Source organism: Tursiops truncatus, chromosome 1, assembly GCF_011762595.2.
Source record: "Tursiops truncatus isolate mTurTru1 chromosome 1, mTurTru1.mat.Y, whole genome shotgun sequence".
NCBI lineage: Eukaryota > Metazoa > Chordata > Mammalia > Artiodactyla > Delphinidae > Tursiops > Tursiops truncatus.
The window spans coordinates 72,326,700-72,351,793 of record NC_047034.1 but is presented as its reverse complement, the minus strand read 5'-3'; the positions used below and the strand labels follow the sequence as shown (position 1 = coordinate 72,351,793).

The following is a 25,094-nucleotide window of genomic DNA, read 5'->3' as shown; positions in this document are numbered from 1 at the left end:
TCCTTCACCCGTCCCACTTTCCCGTGTCAGCCAATGGCAGCACGAGAACGCGCACAGGAGCCGTGATAGCCAATAAGAGGCCTATTTTTGACCTACGTTTGTTCTTGAGCAACGTAGGCAGTGCACTCCAATAAGGACTCAAGGAGAAGCAAATCTAAGCCAATCGGAGGCTTGAAGGTGGGGTTGTCCCGCCTTCCGCCAGAATGACCAATAGAAAGCGCGGGCGGTGTGTTTGAAAGCGAGGCCAAAGAGGGTGGGAGCGCGTGCTGCTGGGAGTTGTTTGGAGGTTGGCGGTGCGGGGCTGACGGTCCTCAGGCAGGGTGATTATGTCGCACAAGCAGATTTACTATTCGGACAAATACGACGACGAGGAGTTCGAGTACCGGTTAGTGCCGGCGCGGGGGCAATAACAAGGTCGTGAGCTTTGAAAAGTGAGGGCACGAGGAGTTAGTAACGCGGACTGAAGCTACAGAATGGCGCATGCGCGGGAGATGAAGGGAATGGGTGCGAGCAATGAGAGCGTAAGGCGCATGCGCGAAGGGTAGGGTGCGATCGTAAAAGAAACCCTAAAGTGGTAGAGAATTTGGAGTAAGCTCTCCTGTTGGGAGGAGGCGTGGGTGGACGTGGTTAGAGTATTAGAGTGCCGACCACCCTCAGCTTTGCGGGTTTCTGGATCATTCTCTCACCTTCATTGAGCAAATTGAATTTGCCTTCTTGAGACTACTTGTATCATGGCAACACCGTAGAGCCTCCTGGGAGAAGGTGGCAAAGGCGGATCCCGAATTTTCCTCGAGGCTTCAAAGTGAGGGGAGTTCTGAGAGAGCCTGAGTGTTGCTTATTAATTCATGGAAAGGGGGCGTGGTTGCCTGGCTTGTTTTAGGAAGTGGGCTTCGAAGAATTGGAGTGGAATAAAACCGGCCAGGAGCATTGAGAAAAGACTTAATATAGACCTAATAGATTCCCGTCAAATATTTGAAGGGCATCTACTTAGGAAACAGTTATGGAGTGCTTATAGGTTTCAGGTGTTCTACTAAAGTGCAAGGATAAGCCATGGTCTCTGCTTTCAACAAACCTAAAAATCTGTGGAAGTAATGACAAATAGCAGAAAGAAGGTGATAATTGGTATGATAGAACTATGTACAGATTGTGGTGGGAGCACGTACAACTTGCCAAGCATGGTGAAGAAAGGACTCCCTATAGTTTGCATTTGATAAACCCTAAATCCATAATTCTAGATTAGAAAATTAGGGAAGACAAAGAATTCTACAAATATTGGCATTCGACCAATCTATATGAAGCGTAATACTTAAAACAACTGGAAGCTTGCTTTCCTTGTGTTTCTTCAGCCTAGTGCAGGGCTCTGGGCCTTCTGGAGAACTCAGTGTCTGCTGACAAACACACTATTTGTATTATTTTTATGCCAAATCCTTGGGAAAGGCCCCCCGGCCCTGTTTGGACCCAATTAACTTTCTTTTCCTCAGCTGTTTTTCTCTACATCTGAACTAGGCTAACTAAAATTAAGTGCTTATAATGTCTTTGCAGGGCTAGAGAAACATCACTAATTTCATCCCCTGGAAGATGTAAGTCTTGGCAGTGATATTTGGTTTAAGAAAAGGGTTTGTTTGTTTTTTTGGTCTAAATAGGTATGGAAGCCAGTCTTTATGCCAGGGACTTGTTAAGATGTAAGCTATTTTCAGACATTTAGACTAGAATTGACTCTTTGGGGGAAAAAAATCCCTTTTACTTAGCACAGAGAGAGCATTCAGTACATTTTCATTGAAAATGATGAAGTCTGAATCACCCCAATTCATGTCAGAGTAGTAATTTCTTTGCCATGAAAGGAGACTTATCCTTGGTTAGAAAAGCATGGAGTTCCCCCCAAAGAAATCTCATGGCACATCCCTTCAGAGTTAGGAAAATGAAGTTAGGATAGATCTTAAAGGATAAGATATATTTCACCCTTTGTTCTGACTCTTCCCTGATAGGCCTTTCCTCTCCGTGAAATTACTTCTCTCCCTTCCTCCTTACAATTCTGTTCAAAATTGCCTTTACTTATTTTGTGTGTGTGTGTGTGTGTGTGTGTGTGTGTGTGTGTGTGTGTGTGTGTGTGTGTGTGTGTGTGTGTGTGTGTGTGTGTGTGTGTGTGTGTGTGTGTGTGTGTGTGTGTGTGTGTGTGTGTGTTGTGGGGTTCCCATTATATTAGGGTCATCAACTAGAAGACTATAAGCTCCGAGAAGGCAGAGTCAATATATCAACAGTGTCTGGAATTTAGGTGCTCATTCACTGGTGTTATTTATTGATGTGTACTTTTTAATATACTTTTGTGAGAATGTAGGTATCTTGGCCTTTATTTCTAGCTGCCTCTGCCCCACAATAAGATTATATAAACTCCCTGCCATTACGAACTGGTTTGTCTTTTCTTGCCTCTCTTGGCTTTATATGCAGGCACTCGTCTGACATACTGTACCCAGTACTGATACAGATTCCCCACCTTCCCATGTTTCTGTTACAGGCATGTGATGTTGCCCAAGGACATAGCCAAGCTGGTCCCTAAAACCCATTTGATGTCTGAATCTGAATGGAGGAATCTTGGCGTTCAGCAGAGTCAGGGATGGGTCCATTATATGATCCATGAACCAGGTCAGTGCAATGGCAGAAAGCAACCATGTAGGACTGAGGAAATGAAGGAATGATAAGGTTGCATAACCCAAAGAAATAGGGGGAAAGTGGGGATGATTTACTAGTTTCTTAACTCACCAGCCATCTAGAAAAACAGGAAAGTAAATAAGAAAAAAAAAATAAGAAAAATAAGAAAAAAAATAAGAAAGTATCTGGGAAGTTCAGAAACAACCTGTCACTGAAAAAACCTCCTTTAATCTCTAATTTGGTCAGAGGATTTTTTTTTTTTTTTAAGGCTACATATACACTGGTAGAGGTTATGGCCCCTGCTTCATTCTCCATCAGAAAGTGAATTTGGGGATGTGTTCCAAATAAACCAAGGAGAGTATATTTCTTGATAAGACACCAGACACCAAACTGCCAGACAAAACTAATAAAGGACGCCCCGGGGCTGCACAAACATAGCAAGAGAACTGATACTGACAATTCTGTACTTGGCACACAGGCCAGGCTTCGGGGTCTGCTTCTAAGGCCATATGCTTAAATCTTAATTTAGTTGTAAAGATCTGAGTGGGTGATACCTGGGAAGTGGGAGTGGGAGATACTATAGGTTGTGCATAGGATGATGTGAGCTTGTCTCTTAGATTTCACTCACTCTTTCAGAACCTCACATCTTGCTGTTCCGGCGGCCACTGCCCAAGAAGCCAAAGAAATGAAGCTGGGGAGCCACTTTTCAGCCTCATGCTTTATACAGCTGTCCTCATTTGCTAACATCTTTCTGATGACATTATTATGTTGCCTTCCTGTTTCTCACTTTGATATTTAAAGGATGTTCAGTACACTGTTTGAACGTGTTGGAGACTGCTTTGCTTCTTGAGCAGAACCAACAGGACCATGGCCCAGCCGGACAACTGCTCTTTGGGTTGCAGCCTCAGCTAAGTGTGACCCCCAAAACCAATGTGAGCTCTGTATCCAGCAGAACACACTTGGCAGATGGAGGAAGCATCTAAGAATATAAGACCGTGGCTGTTACAGGGATTGTGTAAACTTTCTGTTTTTTTTTTCTGCCAGGTGTTGTATGTATGGTGATTTATGTTTCAATGTGTTGGAAACTTTCCATTTTATTCAAGAAATCTGTTCCATGTTAAAAAGCCTTGATTAAAGAGGAAGTTTTTATAATCTAATTCTCTCATTGTAAAGGTTTTTTCTCCCTCTCAGGGCAAGCATCACATTCACTATCATGGTTCTAATTATATACCCTTCAGTGAGATAATGAAGTTCAGCTCTTTGTTAATAATGAGGTTTATTTCAACATTCAGGTAACTGGTTTTTAATCTACTTTAAGCAGACTTTGCTGTCAAACATCTACTGAAATATATTTCACTCTAACTACAGGCCTAAGAAAGAGGTTATATGGGGACTTCATCTCATCAAAACAAATGAATTCTTTTCTTCAGTCAGGGATGCTGCCATTAACGTAGTCCTGATTTTTGAAGGGTACACAAGGGAGGAGGCTGTCAGCCAGAGGCTGCTAGTGCACTCCACTTCCTGACCAGCCTAAGGCTCAGGCACACCTCTGGCCTGTTCACTCCGCACAATGGTTTGGGGGTGTTTTCAGTGGTTCTCACCGTGGCTGAACATTGGAATCACCTGGGTAGCTTTAAAAGTGCTGATGGCTAAGTCATTCCCAGGGAAGTTGACTTAATTGGTCTGGGGTGTGGCCTGGATGAGGGAATTTCAAGCATTCTTACACAGGTAGTTACAGCACTAACCTTTGAGAAAACAGTTGTAAACTGTGGCTATTTGAGAAAACATTTCGCCAAATAATAGTTTACCCTCTACTTTGAACAGAAGTGCTAAGTAAGGGAGATTAATCTTCCCACTTCTGTCTTCCATTCATTTTTTCCTTAGAGCAGTAGTAGTTCAAGTGTGGTCCCTGGACCAGAAGCATCAACATCACCTGGAAACTCCTTAGAAGTGTCCATTCTTGGGCTCCACCCTAGACCTACTGAATCAAACTCTGAGGGTAGAACCTAGTGACATTTTAACAAGCTCTCTAGGTGATTCTGGTGCATACTTAAGCTTGAGAACCCACTGTAAAGGATCAGACCAGAGCTGATGTTTCGGGGAGGGGGGCGGGGCTTGTCAAATATCACCATTACTAAGAAAGATGATGTAGCATATATGGCTTACGTCATTAGGAAAGCCTGACTTTGTTTTTTTAGAGCTGAGACTCTCTTAATTGGAAAAAACACGGGGCTTATTATTTGAGAAAGAAGGGTCTAGAAGCCTGGCTCTACCATTCACTGTAGTGTTTTGTGGTTGTTGTATGGCATCCCTTCACCTTTTTGAGCCTGTTGCCCATATGTAAAATGGGCATCATATCTATCTTAGAGGGGTTTTAGGAGAGTAAAATGAGGCCAGGTGTGGTTCAGCAGTCCTCTAAATGAATGAATTTTAGAGCTTTACTACAGAAAACAGTGGCATCAGCATGACAGGAGTGTGGTGCTCCAAGGACAATTATGCTTAAAGGACAAAGAACGACCCTGCCTGAAAAAGTTGCAGCGTTACACCCCCTACCGGACTCTTAATCGCCCTCCCCACCACGTTGAGATGGTTACGAAATTCCTGAGCCCACCTGGGCAACACCCACCTGGGCAACGGGACCTGTCCCAAATAAGGAAAGGCATCTGGGCTGTCCCACTCTCACCAGATAGAAGGAAGGTGTATGTGCCCCAGCCAATCAGTAAACGAAATTTTCACCCCGACCATTCTTTTGTTTTCTGGCTATAAAAACTGATCAATAGCACATGTTCGGGCTTGACTCTGCCAGACTGCTAGGAAGTTGGCCCACTGTTCTGGCAGCGACCCTTCCCTCTAATAAATTCTATCTTCTTTACATTCTGCCTTGTGTCTGGAAATTCTTTTCCAACCCGCGTTCAGACCACAACATTTGGTGGCCTGTACGGGGATCTCCAGGGGCATCTCTTTCCCCACCTCCTCTCCTCATTCCTTGGGACCCTCTGTGAACAGGCAAGTTGCTGTGGAAGCAAAGGAGGAACTCCGACCAGGGCCACAGCCTGTGTGTTCCGAAGCTCCACGGTTCACTTTGCCCCAGTAACTGCCTCCCAGAGCAGGTGAGGATCCCTCTGTCTTCCTTCCGACTGAGGACTAGGCCAAAGGGTATCGTGCGGGCACGGGTAAGGCATTTAAAAGCCATTAGGGTGCCTGCTGCTTGAAGACTCCCGTGAAAGGATAAGGGGGTCACGGAACGGACCAGGCTATTAGAGCGTCTGCCCCCAGCAAGACAACTTCCATGCAACGCGAGGCACATTGTGGACAAAGCAAAACACACAGCCCCCAGTCCCTTGGCCACCGCCTCCTCGGTAGGGATAGAAGGTGGAATCCTCAGTCCTCTTTTCTGTCGCTTCTGCTTCTTTCTCCTCAGCTCGGACTGACTCCAAAGGACCTCACCGCCTCTAGGTCGTCCCGGGAACTCCTTCCCATCCCTGAGAGTCTAATAACGGTGAGTCAATTCCCGGCTGGCGTCCGGGGATTCCCCTCTCTGGTCACTGATGCCCTGGCCGCACGGTTTCTCACTGCTCTGGCCACCTCAGTCGGACGTGACAGCTGAGACAGTAAGCATTTTTGTGCCTAAGTCGCACAGAGACATCACTGAGACAAAGAGGGCACATATGCCTGTCAGTGATTTTTTGCCTGTCAGTGATTTTTGCCTTTTTGCTTGTCAGTGATTCTCAGTAGCCCCATTCTATGGCATTGGGGCTAAGAATGGGTTCAGGTACATCTGTCCCCTTAGACTCACCTCTTGTTTATATTCTCAGGAATTGTAAGGAATTTGATCCAGACAGTCTCAAAAAGAAGAGGCTCATTTTCTTTTGTAACACGGCTTGGCCCCAATACAAACTGAGGGACCAAGAACAATGGCCTCTTAATGGGACGCTAAATTACAACATGATCCTCCAACTTGATCTCTGTTGTTGGAAACTAGCAAAGGATTCCGAGGTTCCATATGTCCAGCCCTTCATGGCCCTCGGTCAGAATCTGAGCCTGAGGGACTCCTGTCACATGTGTTTCTCCATTGCCGCTTTAATGCCTCGTCCTCCCCACCCTCCTCCTTCAGCTTCACTACCTCGTCCCTCCCCATCTCCCCCTCCACCAGATATCTTGGATGACCCTTCTTGTCCCCGATCTCCCCAGCCTCCTCCTCAACCTTCTGCTCCCCAACCCCCACCCCTGTACCCAGAAGCAGACCTTCCACCCCTGCCCCACACTCAGTCACCAGTAGCCCAATGCTCTGAATCGAGTCCCGATATGCTTCCCCTACGAGAGGTTGCTAACGGAGACCTAGGTGCTATCAGAGTTCATGTCCCCTTCTCCATGTCTGATCTCTCTCATATTCAAGGGAAACTGGGCTCCTTTAGCCAGGACCCCTCCATGTTCATAAGGGACTTCCAGGCCCTAACTATAACCTTTGACTTAACTTGGCCAGATATCCACGTGGTCCTAGCTACCTGCTGCATCACGAGGAAAATGCCAGGATCTGGGCTGTGGCTCAGGCCTGGGCAGATGAGGCACACGCTCGAAATCCTAATGAGAACCGAGCAGGGGCAGAGGCAGTCCCATGGGCAGACGCAAGATGGAGATACCAGGAAAATAAAAATGGGCCAGCAGGAGGGCTCACTAGGAGACATTACACGACTACCTGTCTACTAGAAGGTATGAAAAAGGCAATCATCAAACCTGTCAATTATAATAAACTCAGAGAAGTCACACGGGAACCCTCTGAGAATCTGGCCCTTTTTCAGGCCCAATTAGTCGAGGCTATGAGGAAATACACCAGCCTAGACCCTGAGACCCCTGAAGGTCAGGCTGTACTTGCAGTTCACTTTGTAAGCCAGGCATCCCCAAGCATAAAACAGAAATTACAGAAACTAGAGCAAGGGCCACAAACCCCATTTTCTGTCCTACTTGACACGGCCTTGAAGGTTTTTAACAATAGGGAGGAGGCTTCTAGGAACAGACGAGAACTGAGAGAGGAGGAAAAATTAAAACGACACACTCAGTATATGGCTCTTGCCATTACTCAGTCCCTCCCACAACAGGGACCCACGGGAGCCCCTCTCCCATCTCAGAAACCACCGTGGACCTGCTACCAATGCAGTCAGCAGGGGCACACTGTCAGGAACTGCCACACCCCACCACCCGATATCAGACGCCCTTATCATCAAAAGGGCCAACTGGAAGAGGAGTTGTCCCTGCCGCCCTCAAGCTGGTAGGCCAATTCCACAACCACCCAACACTCGGGGTTTTTCGGTCCCAGCCCCCGTGGGCCGAGGTCAAAACCAATTACCCCTGTCAGTGGTAATTGACTACCAGGAGCAAGAACCGGATTGCACTGTAGATCTGGGGCTCCTGGATGTGGATGACTGAAGGTGTCTGAGGCTCAACCTACAGGACCCTATGTTCCCCATAAGACTGGAGGAGCCCCGGGTAACCCTGGATGTGGCAGGGGCTAATATAACCTTTCTAATTGACACAGGGGCTACTTATTCAGCCCTGACTTCCTTCTCTGGTCCCACTCGCCATTGTCCCACTGGTCGTTCCTCGATCCTCCTAACAGGGTGGGAACAGGCTCAGCAGGACTCTTAAACTCTATTTTCACTGCCCAACAGCTCTCTCTTGAACTCACACAACAGATTGCCAACCTAGCAGCTCAAATTAACATGCTACAAGAACAAATAAATTCTCTAACAGGAGTGGTTTTACAAAATAGAAGAGCTCAGGACCTCCTAACGGCTTATCAGGGAGGGACTTGTGCAGTGTTAAAGGAAGATTGCTGTTTTTTGGTTAATCAATCAGGCAAGGTCCAGACCGATTTTCGGGCCATGTATTTTTAACCTCCTTGTTAAGTTTGTCTCTTCCAGAATACAAATGGTGATGCAACAAAAACACCGGCCAGACAACACTCGTACAACCCCTTGAACAAGCCGCCATCACTTTACATGGGGCCCACACTCCTCCCTAGATACACCCTGACAGAGAGCAGGCAACGGGAACCCAGGGCCCCATGATGCCCCTGCTCAGCAGGAAGCAGCCAGAGAGTTTGTCACCCCTTCTCACAAAGGGGTTCCAGAATGCCTGAGAGGCAATTAGGCAGTTAGGTAGATATGAGCAGGGTACCCAATAGGGCCAAGGAATTGGCCCTATAAATAGAAGGGGGAATGTGGTGCTCCAAGGACAATGATGCTTCAAGGACAAAGACTGACCCTGCATGAAAAAGTTGCAGCGTTACACCCCCTACCAGACTCTTAAATCGCCCTCCCCACTATGTTGAGATGGTTATGAAATTCCTGAGCCCACCTGGCCAACACCCACCTGGGCAACGGAACCTGTCTCAAATAAGGAAAGGCATCTGGGCTGTCCCACTCTCACCAGATAGAAGGAAGGTGTAAGTGCCTCAGCCAATCAGTAAACGAAATTTTCACCCCGGACCATTCTTTTGTTTTCTGGGTATAAAAACTGATCAATAGCACATGTTCGGGCTTGACTCTGCCAGACTGCTAGGAAGTCGGCCTGCTGTTCTGGCAGCAACCCTTCCATCTAATAAATTCTATCTTATTTCATCCTGCCTCGTGTCTGGAAATTCTTTTTCAACCCGCCTTAGGACCACAACAATGAGAGCTTGTTAAATGCAGATCTCAGGCCCCACCCAAACCGCATGAATCCTGTAGATTTAAACAGCATATTAAGAAGGCTCCCATGGGGACTTTCCTGGTTAAGAATCTGCCTGCCAATGCCGGGGACGTGGGTTTGAGCCCTGGTCTGGGAAGATCCCACACGCTGCGGGGCAACTAACCCCTTGTGCCACAACTACTGAGCCCGCGCCTAGAGCCCATGCTCTGCAACAAGAGAAGCCGCTGCAATAAGCCCTCACACCGCACAACTAGAGTAAAGCCTGCGCGCACCAACAAAGACCCAACGCAGCCAAATAAATAAATAATTTAAAAATAAAAAATGAAAAGGCCCCCAGATGATTCGTAGGAGCGTTAAAGTTTAAGAAGTACTTTTAAACAACCTCTCCCAGTTAATTGGTCTTGGAGGTACGAGTGAGGGCGGCGACTAGGGAGTGCCACGTGTCCACTTTGGATTCTCACATTATCCTAGCTTCCTCTTATTTCACTTGCTTCTGGTCTAAAAGTACTTCTTGGGGCTTCCCTGGTGGCGCAGTTGTTGAGAGTCCGCCTGCCGATGCACGGGACATGGGTTCGTGGCCCGGTCCGGGAAGATCCCACATGCCGCAGAGCGGCTGGGCCCGTGAGCCGTAGCCGCTGAGCCTGCGCGTCCGGAGCCTGTGCTCCGCAACGGGAGAGGCCACAACAGTGAGAGGCCCGCGTACCGCAAAAAAAAAAAAAAAGAGGTTTCGGTAATTAGCTTTGCTGTTTATAACAGAGACAAATGAAAGTTCCACACACTAAAAGGTCACCTCCAGGATCTTGCTACCTCCCAGGCAATGCTGACAATTTTTCTTGGCTGTCCCTCCAACGTCCATTTGCCACAATATAAAATCCCCTCTGCACCAGTGCCAGCCCCCAACCCCTTAGAATAAGTCATGGTTAATGAATAACAGCATATGCATACAAGAATTTTAACACAGAGGTTAGAGTCAAGCCCCTCTTTACTTCCAGCACGAGACTGGAGCACCCCAAAGTCCTTAAAGAACCTCCAACCACCACCACTCATTTCACTCCAGACTCCTCAAGCCCAGCTCTGAGAGAAAAGCCCCGCCCCCCAACTAAGGCCCGGCCCCCATGTTTCCGGGCGAGGGGTGACCACGTGGTTGTCGCCAATAACAACCCAGCACTACTCCCGCCCTCTAGCTAAAGCTCGAGAGCGATAGTCGACTACACCAATTGACCCTTAAAGATTGTGTGAGCGACGACCAAAATGACCAATTAATACGAGGTAGGTAGGAGTCTAAGGCGGGACTCTGAGTACGGAAGCTACCACGGGAGGGAAGGAGAGAGGGAAAGACCCGGTGAAGGGGCAAGAGGCAGGTGAGAACCTGGAAGAGCTCAGCAGTCTGAAGCGTGGCGGGAAGAGACAGGATTCCGGGCTAGAAAGGGTGCGGAAGCCAGCAGAAGAAGGCGGCTGAGTTTTGGTCGTGGGTGGAGGGAGGGAACGCACTTAAAGGGGCCAAGGCCCAGGATAAGGTAGACATTTAAAGGAACAGATGCCCCAAAGAGAAGAGGCATTTAAAGGTGCAGATGCCCAAGATAGAGCAGACCCTAGAGGAGCCGAGCTCAACGGACAGAAGACATTTAAAGTGGTAGGTTCGGGAGAGAAGGACATTTTAAGGAGACTAGGACCGAGCATAGAAAACATTAAAAGAGGTATGGGCTAGGGTTTGAGAACACGTTTATTAAAGGGACATGGATAAAGGAGTCGATTGTCAAGGGCGTGATGAGGAAGATTGCACTCCTGCTCTCCCCCATTGTCCTTTCTGGCTCCTCCAGGTTCCCTCGACCCCGGAACCCCAGTTCCCAGGCTATGACCCCCAGTGCCCTGTAGACCTGGCGGGCCCCGCGTGCTTGCGCCCCCTATTTGGGGGTCTGGGTGGCTACTGGAGGGCCTTGCAGAGGGGCAGAGAAGGCAGGACCATGGCATCTAGGGCCTCTGAACCTCCCCCAGGGCGCAGCGTGACGGCGGGCATCATCATTGTTGGAGATGAGATCCTCAAGGTGTGTCTGGGACAGAGGAGGGGGGAGGGGCAGCGTTCTCCTGTCCTCCGGAGCTTGCTCCACGTTCTGTTGAGGGAGGGTGAACCAGGGTGGGAGCCCCCTTGCTGCAGTAGGGTCCTGGAGTGAGTCCAATATATTGGAGGAAAAGTGACCTTCATTCTTTCAATTACTGTGTTGAAAAACTTGTAGCAAAGTCCCTACAATTTGCCAAGCACTATGGTAGGGGGAGGGGTGGCTTTACAGAAATGACAATGCATGTATTATTTCAGAGTTATATCCAACCTGTTTGGAAAATGATCCAAGGCATTCCACAGAGTAGATAAGTGAGATAGAAGGAAAGTACTAGAAGGGGGAAATTACTTCTGAATAATCAGGGAAGTCTCACTAGAGGTCATGGTGGGCATCAGGTTTGTAATAGTAATACTGAGTGCTTACTAGCGCCTGGCAGTGTGCTTATTACATCACATATGTGATTTTACTAATCCTCACAACAACTCCATGATGTGGGTACTTTTTTTTTTTCCCTGCTGAGCCGCCCGACATGTGGGATCTTAGTTCCCTGACCAGGGATCAAACCCACGCACCCTGCATTGGAAGCGCGGAGTCTTAACCACTGGACCACCAGGGAAGTCCAATGTGGGTACTTTTATTATAAATCTCAATGAATAGATTATGAGACTGAGGCTCAGAGAGGTTGAGAAACTTGCCCACAGTTGAACAGCTAGTAAGTGGTAGGTGGGGTTCCAACCTGATTCTCACTTACTCCAGAGCCCCCCTTAACCACTAAACTCTCTATAGAGAAGTAGAAGAAGATGGGGCTGGAAAAGAAGAGTGGACACACACCATAGACTCACAGCCTCAAATATTCTGCAAATGAATTTGAACTTTATTCTGTATATGGTTGGAAACAACAAATGGCTTTTGAGCCAAGAGTGATGCAATCACAGTGACACGTTAGGAAAGTTGTTCAGGAGGCACAGGGCAGAGTGCTGTGGCTGGAGGCTGGGATTCTGGCCAGGGGTCTGCCGCCACTGTCCAGGTGAAAGGTGCCAAGGACCCGTTTGGTGGCAGTAGGAACAGAGGGAAGAGAGCAAATGGAGAGACATTTCAGAAGTAGAATTGACAGCTTGAAGAACCTGACGCTGTGGACAGTGTCTGGAGATGCCATTGACCAAAGGGACAACAGCCAGGGATAGGGTGAAGATGCCCAGTAAGCACCTGGAGCCAGAGGACTAAAACTGTCAGGGTTGGTGAGGAAGTAGATGAGTTGTCCCCATACAATTGATGATTGAATCCATAAGCAGAGATGAAGGCCCAAGGGGGATCACATTACCCCTGACTCCATTCACATGGATTTTCCCACTCTTGCGCCTAGTCTGGGCTTCTGGGTAGCCCGAGGTGGTGTCCCCCAAAGAGCAGAGTGCCCCATCATCAGGCAGATGCAGCCTGATCCTTCCCCCTTTGCCCTTCATCCCTACGGCACTGACACTGTCATCTTCCCCATCTCCAATCTCGCAGGGACACACTCAGGACACCAATACCTACTTTCTGTGCCGGACACTGCGCTCCCTGGGGGTCCAGGTGTGCCGAGTCTCTGTCGTACCCGATGAGGTAGCCACCATCGCGGCTGAGGTCACGTCTTTCTCCAGCCGCTTCACCCACGTCCTTACGGCAGGGGGCATTGGCCCCACCCATGATGATGTGACCTTCGAGGCAGTAGCACAGGCCTTTGGGGACGAACTCAGGCCACACCCTGAGCTGGAAGGGGCCATCAAAGCCCTAGGGGGGGAGGGCTGGGAGAAGCTGTCACGGGTGCCCTCCTCTGCCCGCCTACATTATGGCACAGATCCTCTCACTGGCCGTCCGTTCAGATTCCCACTAGTCTCCGTCCGAAACGTCTACCTCTTCCCGGGAATTCCGGAGCTGCTGCGGCGGGTGCTGGAGGGGCTAAAGGGACTGTTTCAAAACACAGCTGTTCAGTTCCACTTGCGAGAGCTGTATGTGGCAGCTAATGAGGCCTCTATCGCCCCCATCCTGGCTGAGGCCCAGGCCCACTTTGGGCGCAGGCTTGGCCTGGGTTCCTACCCTGACTGGGGCAGCAACTACTATCAGGTGAAGCTGACACTGGACTCGGAGGAAGAAGGGCCCCTGGAGGAATGCCTGGCCTACCTGACTGCCCGTCTGCCCCAGGGATCGCTGGTCCCCTACGTACCCAACGCTGTGGAGCAGGCCAGTGAGGCCGTGTACAAACTCACTGAGTCAGGTAGGGGCCTCCTGGGGGAGGGGCAGCATACACCAGACCTTTGGTGCCACCCTCAGTCTCAGGAATGCAGGGGCTGTTGGAGGCTTCCCCCAGATCCAGGAGAAGGTAGAAGATAGCTACAGCTGATTCATTCATTCTTCCAATAAATATCAATTGAGTACCTCCTTTCAGCAACACTGTGCTGGCTGTTGGGGGTATAACTCAACAAGACAGAGGTATGCCCTATTCTGGACAAGGAGTTTAACAGGAGAGGGAGATGTTAAACAGGTAATCGTGCATGAGGTGTCAGTGATGGGGGGTCTCCATAGCAGGGAGATCAGCCTTGATGCGGGGTCCAAGAAGGCTTCTCTGGGCGAGTGACATATAAGCTGAGTGCTAAGGAGGATTTGGTCAGACCAGGAGGTAGGCAAGAGTAAACAGTGTGAGAGAGGGTCTGAAAGGAAGCAGCATGAGATTTAGGAGAATGGAAAGAAACCAGGACCTCCAGAGGGAAGACACTGAGGTGAAGAGTGCCATGAGGTGTGGCTGAATGACAGGCTGGGGGCAGACTGCAGGGCCGAGTGGGCAGATGAAGGCATGGGGAACACTGGGAAGATATGGAAGGGTTTTAAGCAAGGGCAACTTGGCCCCCACTGCCCTTTGACCACTGCCCTTTGACAGTCATATGTCTCTATCTGATGCCCTCTTCCCTGGCTGGCTGGCAGGGTCTTCTCTGAGAGAAAAGGTGGCAGGCGCCCTACAGACCATTGAGACTGCCCTGGCTCAGTACAGCCTCACCCAGCTCTGCGTGGGATTCAACGGGGGCAAGGACTGCACCGCCCTCCTGCACCTCTTCCATGCCGCTGTGCAGAAGTGAGCCAACCCCCTGGAGGCAAGACCCCAGAGATAGATCGGCCCCATCCTCTAGTTCCCCATCCTAAGAAGCAGGGAGGAAAGGGGGTGTCTGGGTGGGGTTTGGGAGGATGGTAGCCATAGTGACCTCTCAGTTCCATTCCCCCACCATATTTATTGAGCGTCTGACACCTGCCTGGCGCGGGGTATGGACGTGCAAGCCACCGTCCCCGACAACAGGGTGGTCACAGTCCTGTCGGGGAGGTAAGGCTTACATACTGGAAACAGGAGTGTATGCTCCAGATTTGAGAGGTAAGAGGTCAGAGTGGGCTTCCCAGACGAAGTGGGTTCTGATGGATGGGAAGGATGAGGAAAGGAGCGAAGGGGAGGGTGTCCATCCCAGGGGCCAAAAGGCAAGCTCTCTGGAGAGCATTTCCCTGCCCGTCCTGGCAAGCCAATGGATTCTGCCCCCTCCCCAGGAAATACCCTGATGCTCAAGAGCCCCTCCAGATCCTGTATATCCGCAGCATCTCCCCTTTCCCTGAGCTGGAGCAGTTTCTACAGGACACCATCAAGAGGTACTAGGGACCTGAAGGTTTGGGCTCCAAGAGGGGCTTGGCAGGGCCCACTCTTGACTCCCACTGCTCTTCCTCAGGTACAGTCTGCAGGTGCTGGAGGCTGAGGGTGACATGAAGCAGGCCCTGAGCGAGCTGCGGGCACAGCATCCCCAGCTGGAGGCTGTGCTGATGGGCACCCGCCGCACCGACCCCTACTCCTGCAGCCTCGGCCCCTTCAGTCCCACTGACCCAGGGTGGCCTTCATTCATGCGCATCAACCCGCTACTGGTATCAGGGAAGGGGATTTATCGCCTTCAGTCTCGTGCCCCCTATCAGTCATTGCTCCTTGGCTACCTGAGGTGGGGGAGGTTAGGCCCTGGGGCTTGGATGAAACAGCCCCATCATCCAGGGGAGGCTGTGCTATTTGTTCGTTCAGCCTTTTGAGCAATTTTTATCGAGCACTAATTCAACGGCAGGCATCCTGCTTTCTCCTGTGGACAGAACAATGACTTAGACCTGTGCTGTCTGATATGGTAGCCATGAGCCATTTATTTACACTCAAATTGTAATTAATTGAAATGAAATACAAATTGCTAAAAAAAAAAAAACTGAATTGTATACTTTAGAAGGGTGAGTTTCATGGCATGTGAATATCTCAATTTTTAAATTAAATTACAATTCAAAATTCAGTTCTTTAGTTCTACTAACAACATGTCAAGCAACCACCATGTTAGCACAAATAAAGAACATTTCCATCATTGCAGAAAGTTCTACTGGACAGCACAGGCTTACACAGACATAGATATCCTCTCCCTGTCCTGGAACTTAGATGCCAGTGGAGGGTGGGTTGAGAAATGGAGAGGGACAGGATAAAAGCTTTCTCTTTCTTATTGGTTGGCCTACACAGAGCAAGATGTACCAGAGAATTGGGTAGCAGGCCCTCCCTCAGAGGCCAAGGGAGCCGAAGAGCCCCGAATAGTCCCCTTCCCAGGTGGCAGTGGGTAGGTGTGGGAAAGGAAAGTATGTGTGACTCTTCTCTGACTCTGACCTCCCAGGACTGGACCTACAGAGACATCTGGGACTTTCTGCGTCAACTGTTTGTCCCATACTGTATCCTGTATGACCAAGGGTAAGGGATTTGGAGGAAGAGGATGGGTGTGTGGAAGATGTGAGGGTGCTGGGACTGGAGAGCCGAGCCCACCACACTCACCCATGCCCTCCATTCCCATTCCCCCGCCCCACCAAGCTATACGTCACTGGGGAGCCGGGAGAACACGGTGCGGAACCCAGCCCTGAAGTGCCCGAACCCAGGAGGACAGCCCACCTACCGTCCAGCCTACCTGCTTGAGAACGAAGACGAGGAGCGGAACTCCCGCACGTGACCTCCCACTCCTGCCCTGTCCAGGAGGAAGGGAAGGGGACCATCCTGGGGTCTAACCTGTCAATAAACCACCTCTCCTGTGCCTGTTGCTCTGGCTGTGTCTTCCTGCTTCAGGGGACGAGAGAAGCAGAAGTGGGCCAGGCCCTGGCAGCTCGGAGCCCTCAGTGCTCACTTTGGGGCAGCGGGGGAGAGAGGAGGCTGGAAAGGAGCTCTCATTGATGATTTTCAGTGCCAGCCTCAGCTGGAGCCCACCAGAGGGCAGGAGCAGGGAGCAGTGCCAACCCCTGGGGGAAGGGATAACTGGGCAGGGCAGTCAGGGCTTCGAGACCCAGGCTGGAGGAAGGGAAGCTGAGCTGGCCTGGCTGTGGAGGATGAAAGATGGAGTGGCCAGGCCCTCCTCCTACTAACCCCACCCCACCATCCCTGGGCACAGGGGCTGACTCAGCCCATTCTCAGGCCCAGAACTTTCCCTGTCCTAGACCCTGGGGCCTTTGTCCCCACAGTCATGAGGTCTGAAGGGGGTGGGGACAATGTTGATAAAAGGCACTAGAGGCAGCTCCCACACCCTTCCTCAGAGCTGCTGCCCACATGCAGTCCCGGATACAGCCCCTAGCCCAGGCCCTGCCCTTCTCCCTTGGAGGAGTTCTGCGAGACACTGGACTCCGGGTGCCTGTCATGAAGACGGGCACAGGGTGGGAGGGCCTGCAGCGGACCCTGAAGGAAGTCGCCTACATCCTCCTCTGCTGCTGGTGTATCAAGGAGCTGCTGGATTAATGGCAGCAGGGAGCTGCCTCCTCCCCGCTGGCACCATGGCCAGCATCGCTCAGGTGGGCAGGGTAGGGCAAACAGACAGGAGGCATGGCTGCAGCTTCTGTGGCGGAGCCTGCCTCTCAGCTTCCCGTTCTCTTTTTTAGCACCCAGCCCAACCCCCATCAAGACTCCTGGGGCCAGCTGTGCTTGACCAAGGACGGGCCACAAACAATGAGTGAAGTGTGATCCTGCTTTGAGTTTGTGCCATCTGTCAGACCTGCCTCATCTCTCGGCCTCTATTCCCAGGCCCCACCTCCAGTGCACCTCTGGTGCACAGGAGCTTGGCCTGCTGGCTAGGACCCCAGTCAGACTGCAGCAGAACCTGGCACTCCTCCAAGCCTGGTACAGTGAGCCCACCGGCCCAGATGGCTGATCTCACCATACCCTCTTAGTACCAGGAATGGGCTGCCCCCAGTATCTCTGTATGAGAATCACTGAACTGTATGTATAATAAATAAGCCTTGAGACCAAAAGTTCTAAATGTCTACAGGGAAGTCAGAAAAAGTCAGCACTGGAAGAGTCTGGGAACCAAGGAGGGAAGGAAGTTTTCCTGGATAGAACAGAATGAAAGCCAGGTTTCCTGACTCACTGGTGCCTGGGTGGGGAGGGCGTTGGGTAGAAAGGCCAGGTTCCTCCCAACTTGTAGACAGGGAGGAGTCCAGCTTGGGTGGGGTCTTCTTCTGTGAGGCCCTGTGTGTAAGGATGGGAACCCAAATAGAAGACCTGGTCTGGCCAGCTCCCTGCCCCTGAAGATCTTGGGGAAAGCACTGAGCTGGTGCTAGTTCCCAGCTTACGGAGGAAGTCCGGCCCTGCTCCTCTAGCTCACACACAAAGCTGCAAGAGAAAGCCACCTGTATGGCCACACAGGTCCCTCAGGTTTATGACAGTGCATAGGACACAAACAGCCAGAATGAGCAGAATTGACTCTTCACTTCCCCTCGGCAGCCACCAACACATGCTCTCCCTGAATCACTCCCAGTGGTAGGCACACACCAGCCATTTACATCGTCTTGTTCCTGCATAATGACATGCCCACTCACAGCCCCCAACGACCTCAGAGCCAGCCAGTGTCCCTGGGATCTCTACCCAGCATTCCCTGGGGCCCAGTTATGCCCTCCCCCCTCCATTCTGTCCTGGGACACTGGCCTGGAGATGGTGTATGTGGCCCTCCCTCACTGCCAGGGACCAGCTCTTCCTCAGACTTCTTAGTTAACTCCTTTTTCTCTGGGCTTATTTTCTTTTTCTTGCTTTCTCTCTCTCTCTCTTTCTTTTTCTTTCTTTCTTTCTTTTTTTTTTTTGTCAAAGTAATATATGCCTAATAAACTCTGATAGTAAAAATTATCTCCCTCCCACACCTATCCCCCAGCTCTCCTGCCTGGAGGTAACCATGGTGACCAGTATCTTGGACAGCATTCCAGAGATAGTCTATGCATATACTGCATCGTCATTCATTCTTTTTTTTTTTTAGTTTTTTATTTTAATTTAAGTATAGTTGATTTACAGTATTATATTAGTTTCTGGTGTACAACACAGTGATTCAAAATTTTTACAGATTATACTCCATTTAAAGTTATTATAAAATATTGGCTATATTCCCTGTGCTATACAATATATTCTTGTAACTTATTTATTTTATACACAGTAGTTTGTACCTCTTAATCCCCTACCTCTCTCTTGCCCCTCCCCCTTCACTCTCCACTAGTAACCACTAGCTTGTTCTCTATATCTGTGAGTCCATTCTGTTTTGTTATATTCATTCGTTTTATTTTTTAGATTCCACATGTAAGTGATAACATACAGTATTTGTATTTCTCTGTCTGACTTATTCATTAAGCATAATACCTTCCAGGTTCATCCATGTTTTTGCAAATAGCAAAACATTTATTCTTTCATTTAACAAATATTATTGAGCATCTGCTATATGCCAATCTGGCTGATTTGAATACAGCAGTGAACAAAATAGATCCCTGTATTCATGGAGTTTACATTCTGGTGGGTAGAGACAGAAAATAAAATATAAACATTAAAAAATAAGTACATTGATGTTACTAGGTGATAGGTTCTATAGAAAAAGAGAAAGTCAAGCTAAGGATGGGAGTGGAGGCAGGCCTAGTAGGCCATGGTAAGAACTTGAGATTTTATGCTGAGTAAAATGAGGAACTGTTGCAGGCAGTTGAGCATAAACTGATTTTTTATTTAAAAGGCTCACACTGGCTGCTGGGTTGAGAATAGACTTTAGAGGACCAAGGGTAGGATAGTAGAGACCTTTTAGGAGGTCATGGGCACAATCGGGGCCAGACATGTTGGTGGCTCAGAGCAGGCTTACAGCAATAGCAGTAGGGAGAAGTGGCTGCATTTACATATACTTATACTTCTAGTTAATAACATACTCTATACCCTGTTCTGTACCTTGCTATCTTCCCTTCACATACCTCATACAGGAGTCCACATCAGTATATTTAGAGCCTGCCCATTCTTTTGTACAGCAGTATGGTACTCTATAGTACTCCAACTTAAGGTTATTTCTTATCCCTGGCAGCCCCTCTTTAGACATCCACAAAATGCAGGTCAGTGTTCTTGCCTGGTGCCTTCAGAGCCCCAGGGCACAGCAGTGAGAAGGTCCTGAATCCAAGGAGAGAGAGGTTAGTGGTAGAGATGGACACAGAATTCAACTTCCCATCTGAATTTGGAGTTCCCTCTCCCCCTCATAGCCTGCACCCTGCTTGGCCAACCCCAGCCCTTCCCTGACTCAAGCTCTAGACATTTGCCTCCTTTTCCTTTCTTAGACCTCACTCCTACCAAGCTGGGGCAGTGCCTGGAGGTGGATCCTGAAGTCTGAGCGTTCTGACTTTGCCAGGGGAGGGGATGTCTGGCAAGGGCTACTGGGGAAGTAGTAGGGGTGGAAGGCAGGGCCTGTGATTGTGGCAGGTGGTCGGAGCTGAAGAGGGGAGAGAAGTCGTGACTGCCAGTAGCCCAAGGAGAGTGTCAGAGCTGGAAAGAGAGTGTCAGAACCCTGAAAGTGGAAAGACTGAGGAGAGGGATGGGGAGGATAACAAAAACCTCATATACCATTCCAGAGCCCTTTTCAGCTACAGAGTGTGCGAGCGTTACAAAAGTCCACTTCAAAAGTAGGCAGGACAGGGCTTCCCTGGTGGCGCAGTGGTTGAGAGTATGCCTGCTGATGCAGGGGACATGGGTTCATGCCCCAGTCCGGGAGGATCCCACATGCCAAGGAGCGGCTGGGCCCGTGAGCCATGGCCGCTGAGCCTGCACATTCGGAGCCTGTGCTCCGTAACGGGAGAGGCCACAACAGTGAGAGGCCCGCGTATCACAAAAAAAAAAAAAAAAGTAGTTAGGATGAGGGCAATTGTCCCATCTTAACATGAAGGAACAAGCCCAGAGAGGTGTGGTGACCTCTCCAAAGTCATATGAACAGCACACTGCAGTAGGGTAGTCATTTAGTGAACCCAGATTCTCTCATCTCAAATTCAGGGCTTCTCTCCTGCCTTCCTCTTCTGAACTGGTGCTTGGGATGGTAGCCTAAGTGGCCTGGGAGGCAGGGCCAGGCTAGCAGAAATGTGGAAGGGACTATCCACCCCTATTCTGCACCCACTCCATGATTTCCCACTTCACCTCAACCCTAATCTCCCCTTGTTCTTGATTTCCCCCGCGCTCATTTGGGAGGCCCAGCTACGCCCTTTTCATGTAAGCCACAAAGCCAGGAGATGGTTCCCTGGACTACACCTCCCCACTGGTCTAGAAGGGAAAGTGAGATGTGGCAGCTTCCCTGCAATGTTCTCTTCCCAACTAGAGTAAGTTCAGGTTTTAAGTGTCCAAACTACTGTCTCAAGAACTCACTGGAGGGGGATGAGGGGAGCAATAAAGGAAGATGTGCAGGCACCTAGACAGGGAGGGATGGGTAAGATCTCATTTACCCTTCGGCGCCCCGGAGCCCTCTAGTGGCCACAAGGGGTAGGGGACTGGGCGGGGTAAAACAGGGAAGGAGACCAGGCAGAACTGGAAGTGACCCTCAAGTACGACAGCATGCGGAGGAGCGGCCTGATATCCAGGATTCCCAGCTGATTACGTCGAATATAAGACCGTCAGTGGTGTGCAGAAGCTGGAGGAGAGGGGTCAAGAGAAGTGGTCTGAGGAGCCATGCGCAATAAACTGGATATTATAGTAATAATCTTGGGAGGGTCCCACGTTTTCCCAGCTAAACTGAAAGACGGGCAGAAAGGGGAGTGTGGCAGTTGTTTCACTAGCTCCAGAGCGCAGACCTCCAAGGGCGTACGCTCTTATTTGCGTCCCTATTTGCATCTCGTTTGCATATGAGTTATTTCCCCTTCAAAAGGCATTAGTCCTTTCTCAGTTATGCCCAGCTGAGACTGTCTACTCCAGTCTTTGCCAGCCTTGGGGGCATACCCATTCTTCTGGCCATTCTCTGACCCCTCTGACCTCCGCCCCTCAGTATCCTCAGGTCGTTCTTTCTCAACCCTTTACCTACCTCAGCTTCAAAGCAGCGACCCGGCTTCTCGAGCCGGGGGACCTGCGCCGCCTGGTGGCTGTCCGGAGGAGGCTGAGGGCAGAGGGGTTCAGTTTCGCCTTCTCTGGGACGTGGAGTTTTGGAAAATGTTCCCCCGAGCTTCCTGAGGCTAAATTTATCTCCCCCGGCCCTGGGGGGCGCAGAGATCCCGGCGACGATTAGCGCTGCGCGACACCGGGCTCCCGCCCAGAGGCCCGGAATAGGCGCCGAGTTATAAATAGTGCAGCCCGCAGGTGTGGGGGGAGTCGGCGGGAGGGGGGCAACCCTGGCAGCCACGGCTCCTTCAGGTGGGTTGGGCGGTCGCGGTGGGGGCGCCGGGGGGCGGCAGGGCTGCGGTCTGAGCGCCCCCAGCGGTTTCCTGGGCGGCGGGTTTTTCGAGGGAAGCGGAGGCAGCCGGGGGAAGGCGGAGAGCGGGGAAGAGGTGGGCGCCGAAGCTGATGCGCCGCTTCCAGCTCAGCCCCCCACATTCCAAAGCAGGCCCCTAGACCCACTCACTCAGGACCCCGCCCAGTCACAGCCTTGCCTTTCTTCCCGCCAGAAGCCCTCTCTCCTCCAGGCTCTGCAAACATCCAGCTCCTCTGCAGCTCAACCTTGGCGCACGTGGCCCGGCCTAGGCACCTGGCCCTCACCCCGAATCGCTGTCCCAACCCCAGGTGTGCAGTTCTCCCTAAAAGGGGTTAACTCCCGGCCTGGGCGTTCATCCTTCTCTTTGGTCAACCACCTCACTCTCCGGGTATTTACCCACCTCCTGCCACACAAAATTAAGGTCTAGTTGGTCGCCTGAAGACCAACTGAACGTGCGGATCTTGGACGCTCCCCGATCCCCTGGAGGGCCCTTGGAGAGCCCACACCTGCCCTCCAGTTCCCAGTTCCAGTCCAGGCCTAGTGGCGGGGCAGGGGTGGCGGCAGGCCCCAGGGGCCAGGCTGGGGTTTCGTGGGAGAGGGCGGGGCCCCCAGTCAGCGTTTCTTGGCCGACGCGGTCTCAGTGGTTTGGCGAGGTAAGGGCCCGGGAGTTGGGGGTTAGGCGGGAATTTCAAAGTCGGGGTTCCCCACTCCGACTTCTGAGCGAGGGAGCTTTGTGGACCAGAAGAGAACGTGGGAGGGGGCGTCACTGAGAAACTAACAGGAGGTTCCCGGACTCTCGAGACTCAAGTGAGGAATGGCATTCCAGCCACTGAAAAATCCAGGTGGGATCCAACAAGACGCCTGAGGTGACCCCCAGGGATGGGGGACATGGCGAGCCCGCTGTTCGCTTCTCTATACCTATGGGCTGATGCCAAGGCGCCCTCCCTTCTATTGCCTCTAGAGGCCCTGGCTCTACCCTCCCCGAGCCACTTTCCCGCCCCCCTTTTCCTCGGCCATGCCCTCTCCACCCCGAAGCAGCCCCCTCTCAATTTCACTTGTGCTTCTGGCACTGCCGTCTTGCCCCTGGCACGGCCCTTCTCCAGGCTAGCGCGACCCCGAGCTGGGGAAGGGAGGGAAAATCCCTGGCCTGGACCCCGCCGGCTTCGGGCGCTCGCGAACCAGAATCTGTCCGGCGGGGCCGAGAAGAAAACCCGGAGCAGTGACCAGCCTCGGGACCCAAGAGGGACAGGGACGATAGGAAAACCTGGAGCGGATTACCCGAGCGGGAGAGACCCATGCCTGCTACTGCTACCCCCTCCTTCCTAGAGCCCCCCTAAATCTACAGTGAGATAATGTCTGGGGTGGGGGGCTGTTTGGTTTGGCCTGGGCCCTCAGGGGCGCCTCACACTTTCCGCCCCTGGCTGGGGAGCAGGGCAGCGGCCCCGAGGCTGAGTCACGGCCGGAGGGAGAGAGAGGGAGGGACCGGGACTCCGCCCCTCCCCCTGCTCGGGGATCCCGGGTCAGCCCGGGTGAGGGCCAGGGCCCCCCTGGCGCCGCCTATTGTGGTCCAACAGGTTGAGCTGGTGTCCCGCGGAGCCACCTGCTGGAAAGGGAGGGAGGCCCTCTGCGGAGGGGGCTGGGGTTGGAGAAAGCAAGTTCGACCCGGTTCGGCCCGGCCGGCCTCGGGGAGCGGAACCTGGCCCGCCGGAGCCGGATTTGAATCAGTTTTACACTAGTGGGAGGGGCTCTTTGGGGTACGTAGCGCCGCAGGCCCAGTTGGAAGCGTCCCAAACAGGCTACCTTCCTCAGTTGGGGGGCACTGAAGTACCCATCCTGATCTCCCCCCCAAGTCCACATACACATCGTAAAACACTCAGACCCCTCTCGCCTCCCAGGTCTCTGAGCGAACCCAAGTCCAGAGGTCCCTCCTTCGCGGAGACTCAGTTTCTCCACTTCGGGAACAGCGGGATGGAGGCGGGGAGCAGGAGCGTGAGCGTTCCTCCCCCTCCCCCTTCACGGACCTGGCCCCTCCCCTCCGACAATGCCAAGGCCGCGTCGGGCACCGGCTGGAGCGCAGAGGCTGCTTGCCCAGGGCGCCGTTCCCTCCCCGCGAGGCGCCGTCACGCGTGGGGAGGGACGCAGGGTGCCCGCACCCTCAATTCCCCCGCCTCCAAGGGGTGGGGTGGGGCGTAGGAGCTGGAGATGATGGCCGGGTGGCTCCCCTCCCCCTACCTCCAGGGGCCCTGACCTGATTATAGCCCCTCACGGGACCCCCTCCCTCAATCCCCTAAGTCCCCGCCTCGCCCCCATCTAGTGTATCTTTAACCTCCTCATACCCTTCCCTCCCGAGGTGCTGACCCTACGGAAGCCCCTCTTGTAGGAGTGCGAGCCCTTGATGGGGGTGCTCGGTTCCCCGGCCGCTGCGGACACTGCCCCCTCCTCTTCCCCTCCTCCAGGTTTCAGGCCAGCCCCTCGGCTCCGCCCCCTCCCTGGCCGAACGCAGGGAGGGACCCACTTGGGATGGGCGGGTGTTCAGGCCAATGGGCGGGCCGGGAGGTGGAGTGCAGGGGGCGGGACGGAGTAGCGGCGGAGGGCTGGATGGGGGTCGGGGGCGGAGCTCGAGTTAAGGTGGACTGGGAGAGATAGGGGCTAGAGAAAAAGAGAGAGAGAGAGAGAGGGAGAGAGAGACGGAGAGGGAGAGGGAGAGGAGGAGGAGGAAAGGGACCGCGGCAGGTGAAGGGAGAAAGAGAGAGAGAAGGAAAGAAGGAGGGAAAAGAGGAGGGTGGGAAAAGCTCGGAGAGCAAAGTAAGAGCTTGGAATAAGAGAGCGAAAAAGGAGGGAGGGATCCATCTGCGCCCTGCAGAGACTGGCTGGACCAAGGGGTTGAAGTTTATGTCCTTATTGGGCGGAGGGAGGGGGGCCTGGGGGGGCGGGTGAAAAACCAGGAAGTGACAGAGGGTGTTGCTAAGGGTTGGGAGGGGGA

At 51.8% G+C, this 25,094-nt stretch overlaps 3 protein-coding genes across 10 annotated transcripts; all 3 read left to right on the top strand.

Moving 5' to 3' along the window:
* Nucleotides 1-229: 229 nt before the first annotated feature.
* CKS1B (CDC28 protein kinase regulatory subunit 1B) lies at nucleotides 230-3,803 on the top strand. Its single transcript, XM_033858001.2, has 3 exons — nucleotides 230-385; nucleotides 2,513-2,640; nucleotides 3,283-3,803. Exons 1-3 carry the CDS (start codon nucleotides 327-329, stop codon nucleotides 3,333-3,335), a joined length of 240 nt encoding a protein of 79 aa, XP_033713892.1. The 5' UTR covers nucleotides 230-326; the 3' UTR covers nucleotides 3,336-3,803.
* Nucleotides 3,804-10,583: 6,780 nt separating this feature from the next.
* On the top strand, nucleotides 10,584-16,492 carry FLAD1 (flavin adenine dinucleotide synthetase 1). 8 transcript variants are annotated; one of them, XM_033857909.2, is made up of 8 exons: nucleotides 10,584-10,602; nucleotides 11,154-11,378; nucleotides 12,897-13,641; nucleotides 14,346-14,493; nucleotides 14,952-15,050; nucleotides 15,128-15,317; nucleotides 16,085-16,158; nucleotides 16,276-16,492. In XM_033857909.2, exons 2-8 carry the CDS (start codon nucleotides 11,298-11,300, stop codon nucleotides 16,409-16,411), a joined length of 1,473 nt encoding a protein of 490 aa, XP_033713800.1. In that variant the 5' UTR covers nucleotides 10,584-10,602; nucleotides 11,154-11,297; the 3' UTR covers nucleotides 16,412-16,492. The 8 variants fall into 8 exon arrangements, with proteins under 8 accessions (XP_033713800.1, XP_033713802.1, XP_033713792.1 ...); XM_033857911.2 differs by lacking the exon at nucleotides 10,584-10,602 and adding an exon at nucleotides 10,636-10,694; XM_033857901.1 differs by lacking the exon at nucleotides 10,584-10,602 and adding an exon at nucleotides 10,769-11,030 and having other exon boundaries at nucleotides 11,329-11,378.
* A 129-nt stretch (nucleotides 16,493-16,621) lies between these two features.
* LENEP (lens epithelial protein) lies at nucleotides 16,622-18,597 on the top strand. Its single transcript, XM_019944072.3, has 2 exons — nucleotides 16,622-17,237; nucleotides 17,325-18,597. Exon 1 carries the CDS (start codon nucleotides 16,999-17,001, stop codon nucleotides 17,182-17,184), a length of 186 nt encoding a protein of 61 aa, XP_019799631.1. The 5' UTR covers nucleotides 16,622-16,998; the 3' UTR covers nucleotides 17,185-17,237; nucleotides 17,325-18,597.
* The last annotated feature ends 6,497 nt before the right edge of the window (nucleotides 18,598-25,094 follow it).